This window comes from Capricornis sumatraensis, chromosome 2 (genome assembly GCF_032405125.1).
Source record: "Capricornis sumatraensis isolate serow.1 chromosome 2, serow.2, whole genome shotgun sequence".
NCBI lineage: Eukaryota > Metazoa > Chordata > Mammalia > Artiodactyla > Bovidae > Capricornis > Capricornis sumatraensis.
The window spans coordinates 151,803,941-151,821,524 of NC_091070.1; the positions used below are offsets into that span (position 1 = coordinate 151,803,941).

General features: G+C 38.5%; 1 protein-coding gene across 4 annotated transcripts in view; it reads left to right on the top strand.

Moving 5' to 3' along the window:
* Positions 1-17,584, top strand: part of EVI5 (ecotropic viral integration site 5) — a 170,289-nt gene that overhangs the window by 82,193 nt on the left and 70,512 nt on the right. For all 4 annotated transcript variants that reach the window (XM_068966552.1, XM_068966549.1, XM_068966551.1 and 1 more), the window contains 2 exons: positions 4,847-4,987; positions 6,935-7,093. In XM_068966552.1, the coding sequence (XP_068822653.1) occupies positions 4,847-4,987; positions 6,935-7,093 (300 nt within the window). The remainder of the gene's footprint in view (positions 1-4,846; positions 4,988-6,934; positions 7,094-17,584) is intronic.

The following is a 17,584-nucleotide window of genomic DNA, read 5'->3' on the forward strand; positions in this document are numbered from 1 at the left end:
AGTGGAGTGACCAGTAATGGGTTATGAGACATCAAAGGTTTTGGAATAATTTTGAGCTGCCTGTATATTGAAGCTCAGGGGAGTGTTCCTGTGTTGCTGGAGAATTTGAGTGGTATGTCTTGTTTTGGAACTTGTTGGCCCTTGGGTGGAGCTTGGTTTCAGTGTAGGTATGAAGGCATTTGATGAGCTCCTATTGCTTAATGTTCCCTTAATTCAAGAGTTCTCTAATGTTTTCAGGCTTTGGATTTAAGCCTCCTGCTTCTGGTTTTCAGTTTTATTTTTACAGTAGCCTCTAGACTTCTCCATCTATACAGCACCGATGATAAAACATCTAGGTTAAAGATGAAAAGTTTCTCTGCATTGAGGGACACTCAGAGAGGTTCACTGAGTTACAAGGAGAAGAGAAGATGGAGGGGGTAGTTAGAGGTAACTGGAATGAGATGCGGTGAGATCAAAAGAGGAGAGAGCAAGCTAGCCAGTAGTCAGTTCCTAATGTGTGCTCTATAGTCTGGACCGCTCAGAGGTATTTACGGAGTTATACGGGGAAGAGGAGAGGGAGGAAGTAGACAGAGGTGACTAGGAGGATAAGAGAGAGGAATGAGAAGGAGAGAGACAAATCCTGCCAGTAACCAGTTCCTTAGGTGTTCTCCACCGTCTGGAACACACAGAGATTCACAGAGTTGGATAGAGAAGAGATGGGGGAGAAAAGAGACAGAGGCCACCTGGTGGAGAAAAAGGAGAGTCCAAAGGAGAAGAGAGTGGTCAAGCCAGTAATCTCCCTCTCAGGTAAACTTGGGTAGTGAAGTTTGGGTTTTTAAAAGTACAAAATTGACAACAAAAACCCTAAGAGCAAAGATTAAAAATCTAGAGTAGAGGTTGGATTTTCAAAAATACAATATTAAAGAAAAGAAGCAGAAGGAAAAAGGAGGAAAGAAAGAAAGAAAAAAAAAACAAGAATTATTAAAAAACAAACAAAAAACAAAACAAAAAACCAAAAAACAAAAAACCAACAACCATCCAAAGGCTATATATTGTGTTTGCCTTAAAAAAAAAAAAAAAAAAACTTTTTTTTTTTTTAAATAGTAATAGTAGGTTATAGTAATAAAAAGTAGAGGAGAAATGACTTAATTTAAAAAAAAGTTAGAAAAAAAAGAAAAAAGAAAAAAAAAAGGAATGATTTTAAAAATAGTAAAAATATATCTGGCCCTTCTCTGATGTTTTGGGCCGTGTGGGATCACTTCCAAGGTGGTTCCCTCTGTTTAACTTCTTCCGTTTGCTGGTTTTTCAGGCTCACTAGTTCAGTTGCACTGTGGGGAGGGGGGAGGGGGGATGCTGCAAACAAATAGCACTGTCGTGTGCACACAGTGTCTCCGCCCCGCTTGACCTGTCCCTTCTCGCGGCGCACAAACCGCTCCGGCTCTACGATGCTCAGCCGGGAACCGTCTGGGGCCGGCCCTAGGCTGCGTGCACTTCCCCGGTCCAAGCCGCTCAGATCCGGCGCTCAGGCAGCCCTCAGAGGCACAGATTCGGCTGGGACTGCGCTTTGTACCCTTCCCAGGTCCGAGTAGCTCAGGAGTTTGGCGAGCGCGATCGCCGCGGCTTGTCACCTTTTCTGCCGCTGCTGCTCAGCTTTCTGGGTGGACCGCTGGCGTCCCCCGTGGGGCAGATTGTGACTGTCCAGCACCCCCAGAAGTCTTAGCAAAGAAGCCTGCTTGCAGTTAGGTAAGTAAAGTCTCTCCGGGTCTGCAATTGCCCCTTTCCAGCCCTTATGGCTCTGGCTGCCTGTCCCCGGCGGGGGATGGTCTGCAGCCGGCTTTTTCCGTTCCGTCCTTTGTTCTGTGCTCGGTCCTGGCGGTGTCTTATGTTCGAGTTTTTTGCGTGGTAGCTATCCCACAGTCTGGTTTGCTAGCCCAAGTTAGATCGTTCTGGTTGCGCGTGGGGCGTTCCTGCCCGATTCTTACAAAGCACTGCAGCCCGCGCCTCCCGCGCGTTCCTGCCCTGCCCCCACTTCCCAATGGCGGATGCAGGCGTCTGTGCTGCTTTTCCGCTGGGGGAGTTACTGTTGGGCTTGTAATCTCTTGGTTTTAATTATTTCTTTATTTTTCCTTCCTGTTATGTTGCCCTCTGTGTTTCCAAGGCTCTCCATAGACTCCGCAGGGAGAGTGTTTCCTGGTGTTTGGAAACCTCTCTTCTTAAAATTCCCTTCCCGGGACGGGCTTCCCTTCCCGGGACGGAGCTCCCTCCCCACCTCCTTTGTCTCCTTTTTCGTCGTTTATATTTTTTCCTACCTGTTTTTGAAGACAATGGTCTGCTTTTCTGGTTGCCTGATGTCCTCTGCCAGCCTACAGAAGTTGTTTTGTGGAGTTTGCTCGGCGTTGAAATGTTCTTTTGAGGAATTTGTGAGGGAGAAAGTGGTCTTCCCGTCCTATTCCTCCGCCATCTTTCTGTATTTTTTAATTTAAAGCCTGTGCTAAACATCAGTAAAAAGAACTAAAACCATAACCACATTTGTAGTTCTTTTAAAAATGAATATTACCATTTTTATCCCAACAGTATATAAATATATCACTTGCTTTTCTCCCAATTCAAGGTAAATTTTTAAAAATCCACTGTGAAATTTGCATCCTAAGCACAAAATACACAAATATTCATTTTAATCAAATTTCAGCTGAGAAGTGAACATTTTTACTTTGAAATAAGTAGATCTGATATATAGAAGTGAATTTTTTGATTGAAACACATTGCAAATGTGTCTTGTTTTTCTTGTAAAAGTAAATTTGTTTAAAGAAAGAAATTAACCATTGTTTTCAAATATTATAATAGTTTTATCTGCAACAGTGTAGAAATAGACTAGTTAAATACGTAAGCATTTCAGGGAAATTTTCATCTGAGTATAACTGTTAGCTTTCCAAGCTACAGAAAACCATCAAGTTTATATAGGAAGATTTTAGCTGGAGATGTACTTATAGAAGTTAACTTACCTCTTTTGAAGGTTATTAAAGAACAGATGAGTAGTGGAAATAGAAACACTTTTAGGTTTCTTATAACCTCAGACTTGAGAGTCTGTGTTCCAGATCACAAATTCTGAATCTCTGTTTTCTCATCTATAAAATCATAGATGATTTGGGTTCTGTGTTGCATTTTTTTCTTTTACCCTTAGGTAGTATCTAGCCATTGATTCAGAATCTCATTAACAATGGACATGAAAGAGCCTCAAATTCTTAACTGTTTCTTAATGAAAATAACTACATTTAATAGTGGAATAATTGTGCTAGAAATCTACTTGCTATTTTTATATTATCTTTGGAAAACTTTTTTTCCTATTTGTTGAGAAAAAAGCCAGAAAAAAATAAAAAGTGCCTAATGGGGAGTATTCTGGGCTCCATGATTTAGTTAAGAGTCTGGATCTTTCTGTTTTGAATATTTGGAAGAAGGAAATGTTCTTGGGTCCAATTTTTTTAAAGTAGCTTTGTTAGTATTCATGCATCCTATGGTTAATTTCTTCATGCAAGATAGGTTTTTCTTAAAATACATATACAGTAAATTTCTGGTTTTCAGTTGAGAAAATATTTAAAATCCATCACAAACAATGTGTAGTTGACAAGAATAACTTTATTCAGCCATCTCTGTGGGCTAAAATGTTAATGAAAAATTTCAGAGATAGAAAATTTTAAGACTTGAAACTTAATTTACTTAAGAAACTTTTATTAGAGCCTAATTTAGAATTCTTTGGTCATTCCTGAGAGCAGTTTAATATGGCAACCCTATATCTGAAGATGGGTTTTTCAGGACCCATCTTGTATCCTTGAAGGAAATACTTAGATTACCTTAGAACTAATTTCTTGAGTATTGATTAGTCACAGTAGTTACTAATGTACAGATATTTTATAGTCCTTTTCCAAAGTGGTATGTTGAAAAAATAAAACAAAATTTGAACTGCTCTCTTCCATAAATTTTTAAAATATAAATGATGTTCATGCTTTGTTTGAAGTCCTAATCAGAGGTTAGTATGTTTATTGCCATGTTGAAAAACATTTTTAATCTTGTTGCTCCGTAATTCTGATTAGTATTTTATTAAAACAGAATTAGACTCTCTGTGTCCTTAAAATTAAAGACAGTTCCTTCCTGGTGGGGATGTAAAACATGCAACTGCTTTTGAAAAGTTTGCCAGTTTCTTAAAAATTAAATGTAGAATTACCATCTGATCTAGCATTTCTGCTGTTTCACATATACTCAAGAGAGTTAAAAATATACATCTACACAAAATCACATAAATGTCCATAGCAGTGTTACTCATAGTAACCTCAAAGTGGAAACAACTCACATTTCCATCAACTGATGAATGTATAAATAAAATGTGGTATATCTGGACATTGAAACTATTATTTGGCAATTTAAAAAAAAAAGACATTTGAAAACATGCTGAGTGAAAGAAGCTAGTCATAAAAGGCCATAAATTGTATGATTGCATTGTATGAAATATTCAAAATAGGCAAGTTCATAGAGACATAGATTAGTGATTGTCAGGGCCCGCCCGGGGGTGTCGAAAACATAAAGTAACTGCTAATGGGTATAGCGTTTCTTGGGGGTGATTAAAATGTACTGAAATTGGTTTGTGATGATGGTTGCATAACCCTGTGAATACTCTTTAAAAACTGCTGACTAGTGTTCATTAAAAGGATAAGTTTTATAGTTTGTGGATTATATCTCAATAAGATTGTATCAAATTAAGCACAATTACATGTGAGATAAAATAGCTCTTGTTATTTTGCTGTATTGCTGTATATGCTATATTTTATTCTTAAAATTAAAAAAAAATCCCCAATTAAATCCTCTCTTGCTTTAGAGAAACAACTCCTTTCCTGATGAGAATAACATTGCAAGACTTCAGGAAGAACTCATTGCTGTGAAACTGAGAGAAGCAGAAGCTATTATGGGTTTGAAAGAGCTTAGACAACAAGTCAAGGATTTGGAGGAACACTGGCAGGTATATGAGTATATTTTGTGTGCTTTTTTTAAAAAATGTAAAACCTGAAAATCCATTTTGTGTAAATTTGAAGTAGTTAACAACCAACACTAGGGTTTGAGTTTAAAGTGAGAAAGACTCTGTTAGGTACAAAACTGAGAGCATTTAGAAATTGAAAGCACTTTTAAGCTTTTTTTCTCTTTGATTTTTAGAATTAAATAAAATGTAAAATAGAGACCAAGTCATATTTTTGTTGTCTTATTATACCATTGTGATTTGTGTTAACTTTTCCTAAAGAACTAAGAGAAAATTCTTTTTGTATTGTACTTATTTCTTCTAGTGTTAAATTCATTGGTCATTATGAAACATCAGAAGGGTGCATGGCATCAACATAAATTTATGAATTTGTAACTTCTTTTCAAAATGGTTTTATCACAAAATAAAATAGTCATTTAGTTATATGCCACAAATTTATTCACATATGAGGGAAACTACTGATAAGTAGCAAAAAAAAAAAGAAAAGTAGAATCTATAAGACAAGAAGGGAGAACAGAAAGGAAAAAAAAAACTACATATTATTTCAGAAAGTGATGTAGGTATGAATTGGGGTGGGGAATATATCTAACAAAGTTCTTTACATTGCCATGGCTTTTTTTTTTTTTTTAAAGAAATATCAGACAGCAATAAACTGGAAATTAATTAAAAACAAATGAAAGAACTTTTTGAGAACACTGCTGTTAATTTCTGCTCTTGTTTCCCTAATTCATGAATGGTTCCGTTTTCCCCTTTTCTTGGGATTTCATTAAAAAATAATGTAAAAATCTCTCAGGGAAAAATGAGGATAAAAATTATATTTTTTACAATAAACTACAGAATATGCAGATAATTAATAATTAATCTCAGATATGCAGATGACACCACCCTTATGGCAGAAAGTGAAGAGGAACTAAAAAGCCTCTCAATAAAAGTGAAAGTGGAGAGTGAAAAAGTTGGCTTAAAGCTCAACATTCAGAAAACAGATCATGGCATCTGGTCCCATCACTTCATGGCAAATAGATGGGGAAACAGTGGAAACAGTGTCAGACTATTTTCTGGGCTCCAAAATCACTGCAGATGGTGACTGCAGCCATGAAATTAAAAGACGCTTACTCCTTGGAAGAAAAGTTATGACCAACCTAGATAGCATATTCAAAAGCAGAGACATTACTTTGCCAACAAAGGTCCATCTAGTCAAGGCTATGGTTTTTCCTATGGTCATGTATGGATGTGAGAGTTGGACTGTGAAGAAGGCTGAGTGCCAAAGAATTGATACTTTTGAACTGTGGTGTTGGAGAAGACTCTTGAGAGTCCCTTGGACTGCAAGGAGATCCAACCAGTCCATTCTGAAGGAGATGAGCCCTGGGATTTCTTTGGAAGGAATGATGCTAAAGCTGAAACTCCAGTACTTCGGCCACCTCATGCGAAGAGTTGACTCACCGGAAAAGACTCTGATACTGGGAGGGATTGGGGGCAGGAGGAGAAGGGGACGACAGAGGATGAGATGGCTGGATGGCATCACTGAGTCGATATACGTGAGTCTGAGTGAACTCCAGGAGTTGGTGATGGACAGGGAGGCCTGGCCTGCTGCAATTCATGGGGTTGCAAAGAGTCGGACATGACTGAGCGACTGAACTGAACTGAATCTACAGAATAAAAACATTTGAACTGTATCTGAATTTATATCCCGAATCTGCCACTTACTGGCTGTGGGACCTTTCTGGAGTTACTTAATCACGATTTCCATTTTCTTTTCTGTACAGTGAAAATAATAGCGTTTAACTTTTGAGATTTTCTGGGAATTAAATAAAATGACACATATAAAGTGGGTTATACAGTACTGGGCCTGAAATAAGTGCTCAGTTAATTTGGCTTTTATTTTAGTACTGGGAATATTTGTTGCAATATAATTTTTTTTTTTTTTAATTTTAGCGCCACTTAGCTCGTACTACTGGGAGATGGAAAGACCCACCTAAGAAAAATGCCATGATTGAGTTACAAGATGAACTGATGACCATCCGACTTAAAGAAGCTGAAACACAAGCAGAAATAAAAGAAATAAAACAGAGGATGATGGAAATGGAAACACAGGTAGCCTAATAACTTTAAAAACTATTGTTAACCCATCAAAAGTTTATGCTCAAATTGTATCATCCTTACAATAGAGCTAAAAGGTGGACATATGAAACTGTCTCGTCTACGATTTTCTATCCCAAATGAAAAGGACTAAAACGTAATACTATATATATGTATATTTTTGGCCATGCCGTGTGGCATGCAGGATCTTAGTTCCCCAACCAGGGTTTGAACCTGTGCCCCCTGCACTGGAAGTGCAGGGGCAGTTTTGACCACTGAACCACTAGGAAAGTCCCAAAACCCATATTCCTTGATGGCAGAGATTGAGTGTCTTCTTTCAGTCTTTCAGCAAAGTTGAAGCAAGTCGTAAAACTCCATTTGACTTTGTTTCCTTGTTACACAACCTGAAAGGGAATATTCAGGTTGAGCAAAATTTCTTAACACAATTTAACATTTGGGGCCAGATAATTTTTTATTGTGAGACTGGGCTGTGCATTGTAGCACGTTTAGCAGCATCTCTGGCCTCGAATGACTACCGCATCCCTCTACCCTCTATTCAGAAGCACCACACCCCCACCTCCCTATGATGGCTGAAAGCATCTCCACACAGATGTCACATGTCCCCGGGGAGGCAAAATTGCCCCTGCTTGAGAACCACTGATACAGAATGTAATGTGAAGGATGCTTCCTAAAATTGTGTAATGTGGCGACTGAGCAGTCAGTTCCAAAGTTACACTTCTTTCTTCTCATGTCCCCTGTCTCTCTAATAAATATTATCTCATATGTTCTTGACTTAAAACCTACAAAGTCCTTTTTATGACACCCATTTGCATTATAAAAGTACATTTGGGATATTTGTTTTTTATGTGGTACATCTATTCTCTGTAATGTTATTTGGTTTTCAGAATACTTTTTCAGTCAGTAGGGGGCATAGTTAACTCATGTATCATTCTATACACTTAAATGTAAAATCATCATCCCAACTTGGATTTACATAACATAGATATGTAAATCCTTTAGAATAAATATATCTTATTTTACATTGTTCACAAAGTTATTTTCATGTGTTTTTCATTGTAGTTAAAAATAACAGTAAGATTATAAAAAGTAGAAATTCAGCTTTATGATGGGAGGTATTACTCTTATGATCAGATTTTACCTCAATATCTCAATATAGATATTAAATATGCAACCATAACTTTTTAGCCATTGTTCAGGATTTATTTCAGAGTGACTATAGGTAAATGAATCAAACTCAACAAATGTAGTTTTGCGAACTTATGAATACAAAGCAATGTGTAGCCATCAAAGATCTTATACTTGAGATGTCAGTCATGCACAAACTATATTTAAATTCACTATATAAGACGAATGTTAACTAAACTTACTGTGGTAATCATTTCACATTATATGTAAATCAAGTTACACTGTACACCTTAGACTTATACAGTGCTGTATGTTTACTTCAGTCGCTCAGTCATGTCTGACTTTTTGCACCGTGAATTGCAGCACACCAGGCCTCCCGTTCCATTACCAACTGCCAGAGTCCACCCAAACCCATGTCCATTGAGTTGGTAATGCCATCCAACCTTCTCATCCTCTGTCGTTGCCTTCTCCTCCTGCCTTCAGTCTTTCCCAGCATCAGGGTCTTTTCAGATGAGTCAACTCTTCACATCAGGTGACCAAAGTATTGGAGTTTCAGCTTCAGCATCAGTCCTTCCCATGAACACCCAGGACTGATCTCCTTTAGGATGGACTGGTTGGATCTCCTTGCAGTCCAAGGGATTCTCAAGAGTCTTCTCCAACACCACAGTTCAAAAGCATCAATTCTGCAGTGCTCAGCTTTCTGGTCCAACTCTCACATCCATACATGACCACTGGAGAAACCATAGCCTTGACTAGACGGACCTCTGTTGACAAAGTAATGTCTCTGGCTTTTCAATATGCTATCTAGGTTGGTCATAACTTTCCTTCCAAGGAATAAGCGTCTTTTAATTTCATGGCTGCAGTCACCATCTGCAGTGATTTTGGAGCCCAGAAAAATAAAGTCTGGCACTGTTTCCACTGTTTCCCCATCTATCTGCCATGAAGTGATGGGACCAGATGCCATGATCTTTGTTTTCTGAATGTTGAGCTTTAAGCCAACTTTTTCACTCTCCTCTTTTACTTTCATCAAGAGGCATTTTAGTTCCTCTTCATTTTTTGCCATAAGGGTGATGTCATCTGCATATCTGAGGTTATTGATATTTCTCCTGGCAATCTTGATTCCAGCTTGTGCTTCTTCCAGCCCAGCATTTCTCATGATGTACTCTGCATATAAGTTAAATAAGCAGGGTGACAATATACAGCCTTGATGTTCTCCTTTTCCTATTTGGAACCAGTCTGTTGTTCCATGTCCAGTTCTAACTGTTGCTTCCTGACCTGCATACAGATTTCTCAAGAGGCAGGTCAAGTGGTCTGGTATTCCCATCTCTTTCAGAATTTTCCACAGTTTATTGTGATCCACACAGTCAAAGGCTTTGGCATAGTCAATAAAGCAGAAATAGATGTTTTTCTGGAACTCTCTTGCTTTTTCCATGATCCAGTGGGTGTTGGCAATTTGATCTCTGGTTCCTCTGCCTTTTCAAAATCCAGCTTGAACATCTGGAAGTTCATGGTTCACATATTGCTGAAGCCTGGCTTGGAGAATTTTGAGCATTACTTTACTAGCATGTGAGATGAGTGCAATTGTGTGGTAGTTTGAGCATTCTTTGACATTGCCTTTCTTTGGGATTGGAATGAAAACTGACCTTTTCCAGTCCTGTGGCCACTGCTGAGTTTTCCAAATGTGCTGGCATATTGAGTGTAGCACTTTGACAGCATCATCTTTCACGATTTGAAATAGCTCAACTGGAATTCCATCACCTCCACTAGCTTTGTTAGTAGTGATCCTTTCTAAGGCCCACTTGACTTCAAATTCCAGGATGTCTGGCTCTAGGTGAGTGTGAGTGATCACACCAGCGTGATTATCTGGGTTGTGAAGTTTTTTTTTGTAAGTTCTTCTGTGTATTCTTGCCACCTCTTCTTAATATCTTCTGCTTCTGTTAGGTCCATACCATTTCTGTCCTTTATTGAGCTCATCTTTGCATGAAATGTTCCCTTGGTATCTCTGATTTATCAATAAAACTGGAAGCACTATATAATTCATAAATTTGTAATTAGAGAATTAAATACAAATTGCTATGAAGAATAGGACAGGACAGTTAATTCCAACTAGGTGGTTTGGAAAACCTAGAAGAAATTTGGAAAGGAGAAAACCTTCCTAAGGAATTTGTATTTTGCACTATACCTGACTAATGGATATGGTTCCTAAATGTCAGTGCATGTACTGGTGATGATCCATGATGCTTTCTCATTGCAAAGTGAGAAAAATAAAATAGTGTGGTGTGTTGGTTATCTAAAGAATATTGCATTAAACACCCGTGTATCCAGCATCCAGATTAAGAAATAGGTCCTTGCTGATACATGTAGCTCTAGTACCTTCATTTTAATGACTTTTAGAACACTGCGCCTGGTAAGTATACCTTAGTTTATGGAGCCACTTTCCTCCTTGTACTGACATTTGCTATTACAGACATTGCTGCCCTGAACATTCTTGCATGTTGCCTTGTGTATATCTCCAATAGGAGTTTCTTTAGTACAGGGGTTCTTATCTCTTTTGTGTGCCATGCACCCCTTTGGGAGCCTGAAACCTATGAACCTCTGTTCAAAATAACATTTTTTAATGCATAAAATAAAATATATAGGGTTGCGAAGAAAACAAGTTATATTGAGGTACAGTTATCAAAATACAGGTTTGTGATATGAGGGCAGACACAGAAACATACACAACATATTCCCATTGCAGGAATCAGGTTTTTCATAATTTAGAATTTTTTGTACCTGAATTAGATTGTACTACAATTTTCTTTTGCGGGGAGACTTTTATCTGGTTTTGGCACCAAGGTTATAGTAAGTTTGATAAATGAGTTGGCTTGTATTTAACTTTTTCTATTCTCAGAAGTTTTTTGTAAGATTGAAATTACCTGTTACTTAAATATTTGCTGGAATTCATTCCTTTTCTTTTAACTCTTTTTTTTTTTTTTTGGTCATGGGGCAGTTGGGATCTCAGTTCCCCTACCAGTGAATGAAACCCCTGCCCCCTGCAGTGGAAGCAAAGACCACTGAAGCACCGGGGAAGTCCCTGGAATTCATTCCTTTGAACAGTCTTGTCTTTTTGTTTTGTGGGCATGTTTAAGCGATACATTTGAAAGTCGAATCTTTAGATGAAGTGGACAATTCCCTAGGGAAATACAGTTTGACTTGATGTGACTTTTGCTTGTTTTTTCCTTGAGCTTCTGGGAACTGTGAATTTGTGACTGCCATGAAATTTGGAAATTTCTTAGTCATTATTCATCACATACTTATTGTCCCACACTCTCTTCTTCAGGAATTCCAGTCATACTTACATTAAATTGTTGATGTTGTCCAGCAATTCTTGGTTATTCTTTGCCTTCCCATTATTTTTCCTCATTGTATTTCAGTTTCCGTTGACTGACCTATTTCTCTTGATTTATCACTAAGTTCATTGATTCTTTCCTACACTTTGTGAGTTGTCTGATGAGCCATTGAAGACGTTCTTTACATCTGTTACTATGCTTTTTACTTCTACTATTTCCTTTTAATTCTTACAGTCTTCATTTCTTTGCTGATAATACCTATCAGATGTTGCATATCTTCCACCTTTCCCACAGAGCCCTTAATTTAAATTCCCTGTCAGAAAACTTCAATATCTGTGTCATATATGAGGCTGGTTCTGTTGATTGCTTTATCTCTTGAAAGTGTTTGGTTTTTTTACCTTTTCCTATGCTTTGTAATTTTTTTTTTAAACTAGATGTGCATCTTGTGTAGGAGAGTAGACTAAAGTAAATGGTTTGTATGCCTGGAAATGGGTACATCTTTCCTTCTACTAGGCCTTTAATGTGGAGGGTTTGAGTTAATACACTCAGGAGTTGGGCAGGCTTGAGGTTTGTTGTTTCTGTGGTTACCCTCATTGCACCACAGGCTTCAAATTCCTCTAGCAATGTCTTATTTTTAGGTTAGGGGCTGGTTTGCCAGAGGGTTTTCTCACTATCTTTAGGTCTTCTCTTTGCACAGCACTTGAGGAGTTGTCAGTCCCCAGCAGTGTCCCACTGTTACTTTTGTTCCACAGGAAACTGGAAGAGCAGAGAACACGTCTGCCCTGTTCTTCTGAGAAAGCCACAGTCTTTCACTGCATTAGTGTGTTCCTGTATCTGGGGCATTTGGCCTCATTAGTGCTCTTGTCCTGTGTGTGTTAGTCGCTCAGTCGTGTCTGACTCTTTGAAACCCCATGAACTGTAGCCTACCAGGCTCCTCTGTCCATGGAGTTCTTTAGGCAAGAATACTGGACTGGGTTGTTATGCCCTTCTCCAGGGGATTGTCCCAACCCAGGGATCAAACCCAGGTCTCCTACCCTGCAGGCAGATTCTTTACCATCTGAACCATCAGGGACCCTATTCCCAAGCTATAGTGCAGCCCCTTCCCCAGATGCACCTGTTTTCCCAGTGCCCAGGGGATAGCAGTGTTTGTTGTCCTGCTCCAAGCAAATTAACCTTTGGTTCCCTAGAGGAGATAAGCAAGGATTAGTGCCCTTTCCCCCTCCCTGAGACCTGTACTATGGAGATCTGTTTCTCAAGACTCTCATCCATCTTTTTTGGTCTGTTCTGTTGAAGAAAAATGTACAAGAGTTTGTGAACTCTTTTGTCCCTGTGGCTCCATGCATTCTAACCAGCCCATACTTATGCTCCACCAGTTTGATGTTTATTCTAGGTGAATTATTCTTAACAGCTTCTAGCAGCATCTGCCACGTCCCTTCTTAGATTTGAGGCTGGTTAGTTGTCCTGTGACCTCTCAGTGTGTTCAACAGTAGTCATGAACTTAGAGTTTGGCTGCCCTTTTTTTAAAAAATTGAAAACCAGTGTTCTTTCTGACTCTACATGCTCAGTTAGAAATCAAAAGTCTTTATTATGATGTATTTGAAATTATTTTATTTTATACTCTATCTCTTCCTTTTTTCTATGTTTTTTCCTCCTTTCTCGCTTTTTATTGAATTTGTTTTTCTTTTTCCTTCTATTCAGTTCAGTCGCTCAGTCATGTCCGACTCTTTGCGGCCCTATAGACTGCAGCACGCCCAGGCTTCCCTGTCCATCACCAACTCCCAAAGCTTGCTCAAACTCATGTCCATCGAATTGATGATGCAGTCCAACCACCTCATCCTCTGTCGTCCCCTTCTCCTCCTGCCTTCAGTCTTTCCCAGCATCAGGGTCTTTCCAGTGAGACAGTTCTCTGCATCAAGTGGCCAAAGTATTGGAGTTTCAGCTTTAGCATCAGTCCTTCCAATGAATATTCAGGACTGATTTCCTTTAGGATTGACTGGTTGTATCTCCTTGCAGTCCAAGGGACTCTCAAGAGTCTTCTCCAACACCACAGTTCAAAAGCATCAGTTCTTCAGCGCTCAGCTTTCTTAATGGTTCCAACTCTCACATCCATACATGACTACTGGAAAACCATAGATGGACCTTTGTTAGCAAAGTGTCTCTGCTTTTTAATATGCTGTCTAGGTTTGTCATAGCTTTTCTTCCAAGGAGCAAGCGTCTTTTAATTTCATGGCTGCAGTCACCATCTGCAGTGATTTTGGAGCCCAAAAAAATGAAGTCTCTTACTGTTTCTATTGTTTCCCCATCTGTTTGCCATGAGTGGTGGGACTGGATGCCATGATCTTCGTTTTCTGAGTGTTGAGTTTTAAGCCAACTTTTTCGCTCTCCACTTTCACTTTCATCAAGAGGCTATTTAGTTCCTCTTCACTTTCTGCCATAAGGGTGGTGTCATCTGCATATCTGAGGTTATTGATATTTCTCCTGGCAATCTTGATTCCAGCTTGTGCTTCATTCAGCCCAGCATTTCACATGAGCTACTCTGCATATAAGTTAAATAAGCAGGATGACAATATACAGCCTTGACGTACTCCTTTCCTGATTGGGAACCAGTCTGTTGTTCAGTGTCCAGTTCTATCTGTTGCTTCTTGACCTGCATACAGATTTCCCAGGAGGCAGGTAAGGTGGTCTGGTATTCCCATATTAATTTGACTTTTATAATCCCTTTTCTTTTCTACTAGTGTTTATTACCTGGAAAGAAAAATGCTTCCCTGATGAAACAAAGTCTAAAGTTACTAATTATCTCTGTTTTTTTCCAAATTGTATTAGGTCCTTAGAAGAACTCCCATGTGCTCTTTCATCTTCTAGTCTTACATCTTACTATTATTGTACCTCCAAATTCCTATAATTTTTTTACCTCCAAATTCCTAGACATTATTGTCTTATGGAGTCAATATTCCTGTGGTTTTGTCTGAAAAGTGAAAGTGAAAGTCGCTCAGTCGTGTCCAGCTCTTTGTGACTCTATATAGTCCGTGGATTCTCCAGGCCAGAATACTTGAGTGGGTAGCCTTTCCCTTCTCCAGGAGATCTTCCCAACCCAGGGATCGAACTCGGGTCTCCTGCACTGCAGGCAGATTCTTTACCAGCTGAGCCACAAGGGAAGCTTGTGGTTTTGTCTACCTGCATGCTAGTTTTTTTGCTCTATTCTTACTTTTATTTAACAGTTTCCTCCCAGTTTCAATCATGAGTTGTAAACTCTCTCACTTTCTTAAAATAAACGTACTTTTCTCTCTTCTGTGATAGTTGGCTGAGTATACTTTTTATAGGATGAATTTTTTTTTTTTAAACTACCAATTTTTCCTGTTGAGTTGTCTGCTAGATATTTCACTTTCCACCTTCACAGATACTGTTTTTCCCTTGATTTGCCTCTGCTTTACTTTAGCATTCTATAAGTTTTGATATAATGTATTTTGATAAGGATTTATTTATATTTATCCCAAATAGTATTTGGAACTAATTGTGCTTCCTAGGGTGTAGATGCATATGTGATTTTTGTTGTAAAAATTCTCAATTATTATCATCTTCTTAAGCCATCACAGCTCACTTTTTTTGGTGGGGGGCAACACCTGTAAAGTACATTTTACACCTTTTTATTCTCTTTTCTGTCTCTTGACATCTTCTGGAGCGCTAATTTTTTCTTCATTGTGTCTAGTTCTTAGTTGCTTAGTTTTATCTGACTTTTTCTGACCCCATGGACTGTAGCCTGCCAGGCTTCTCTGCTCATGGGGATTCTCCAGGCAAGAATACTGGAGAGGGTTGCCATGCCCTCCTCCAGGGGAACTTCCCAATCTAGGGATTGAACCCAGGTCTCCCACATTGCAGGCAGATTCTTTACTGTCTGAAACACCAGGGAAGCCCAAGAATACTGGAGTGGGTACCCTTCCCTTCCTCAGGGGGTCTTCATGACTCAGGAGTCAAACCAGGGTCTCCTGCATTGCAAGTGGATTCTTTACAAGCTGAGCTACCAGGGAAGTCCGACTCTTTGTGACCCCAGGGGCTGTAGCCTGCCAGGCTTCTCAGTCCATGGAATTCTCCAGGCAGGAATACTGGAGTGAGTTTCTATGGTCTTCTCCAGGGGATCTCCTGACCCAGGGATTGAACCTGAGTCTCCTGCATTGCAGACAGATTCTTTACTGACTGAGCCACCAGGGAAGCCCTCATCATGTTTAATCTCCCATTTAACCCTTTAATTGAATTTATTATCAGTGTCTGTTAATTTTGGAAATTATATTTGGTTATCTTTCAAATTTGCTGATATTTTGACAGTGACTAGTTATGTAAATATGTAAACTATTTTGTATAAAATCCTCATGTGATTATAATCTAAAGTTCTTAAGAATCTAGCATATTTTTTGTCTGCCATTTCTCATTCATAGTCAGTTCTTGGGTTTTAATTATTTGTGTGAGTATTTTGTAATTTTGGAGCATGGAATGGTATTTAGGGGTACAGGGAGGAGTTTTGGAGTGTATGTTGAAGGTGTGTCCCTCTGAAGTATAGTTACTTGTTTTAATGGTAACTGGAGGCAGGATCATTTTCATAGAATGAGATAGAATAGGTTTAGTAGTAGTAATAATCGAGTATTTGTTGAATGTCTTCTATTTCAAGCATTAGGAGAGAACTACTTTCATAAACTTTTCTCATGTAATTCCCACAACACAGCCTTAAAAGTCAAGCAGTAATATCTACACTCCTATTAGTGTACTAAAACTTGATAGAATTAGATAGCTTCACCAAGGTTGAGAAATTGTTAAATGAGGAGCCAAATTTTGCCTGTGTTTGGTTATGAAAATGTTTACTGTTTCTTTCAGGCCCCTAATAGAGTAATTTAGAATTGAGAAACTCAAGCTGAGTCAAGCCTGAATATGAAAACTACCTCATGTCAGTGAATTCATGATCTATAATGTTAAGGTCCTATTGTATAGCAAAGGGAACTATATTCAGTATCCTATAATAAACCATAATGGAAAAGTATTTAAAACGGGGGGGGGGGAATATATATATATATATACATAATTGAATCACTTTGCTGTATCCCAGAAACTAAAAGGGCTTCTCTGGTGGCTCAGAAAAGTAAAGAATCTGCCTGTAATCCAGGAGACCTGGGTTCAATCCCTGTGTCAGGAAGATCTTCTCGAGAAGGGAACGGCAACCCACTCCAGTATTCTTGCCTGGAGAATCCCAGGGTCAGAGGAGCCTAGGGGGCTACAGTTCATGAACTAATTGTAAAGAGAATTAAATGAAAAATAAATAGTATTTTACATATGGTTTTCTTTAAAAAAAAAAAAAACTATTATTGTTGTGTAGTCAGTACATCTTGTCCAGCTGTTTTGCAACCCCATGGACTGTAGCCTGCCTGGCTTCTCTGCCTATGGGATTTCCCAGACAAGAATACTGGAGTGAGTTGCCATTTTCTTCTCCAGAGAATCTTCCCAATTTAAGGATCCATCCCAAGTCTCCTACATTGCAAGAGATTCTTTACCACTGAGTCACCTGGGAAGCCCTGTGTACATTTTTCAAATGAGGAAATAGAAATTGGATATTAATTAGTTTGTTTAATCACCAAATGGCAAGCCAGAATTCAAAGCTAGTCCATTACCCATAAACAGACTGTGCTATACATTGTAGGAATGTAGTTAACATGACACAGTGTGACATCAAAAAGTTTGCAGTTCAGTAAGTGGTGGTGATATCTTTTCAGCGGTCTATGCTTGCTTTTGTGAACTGGAAAGGGGAGTTAAATACATCATATCTCTGTATCTATCTGTTTATACCATGTTGCCTGTTTCAGAAATTAATACCTACAACTTCTGTATAAGCATCCTTATAGTTAAAAGATATTTATTGTATGAAAGGTAAATGGATCTTTAATGAAAGTTTCTAATGTGAACCTTATGCATTCTCTTGATTTTTAAAGCAGTTTTATAATTTTTTTAAGTAGTTAACTATTTGTTGAATAAAATAGACCTATAACTA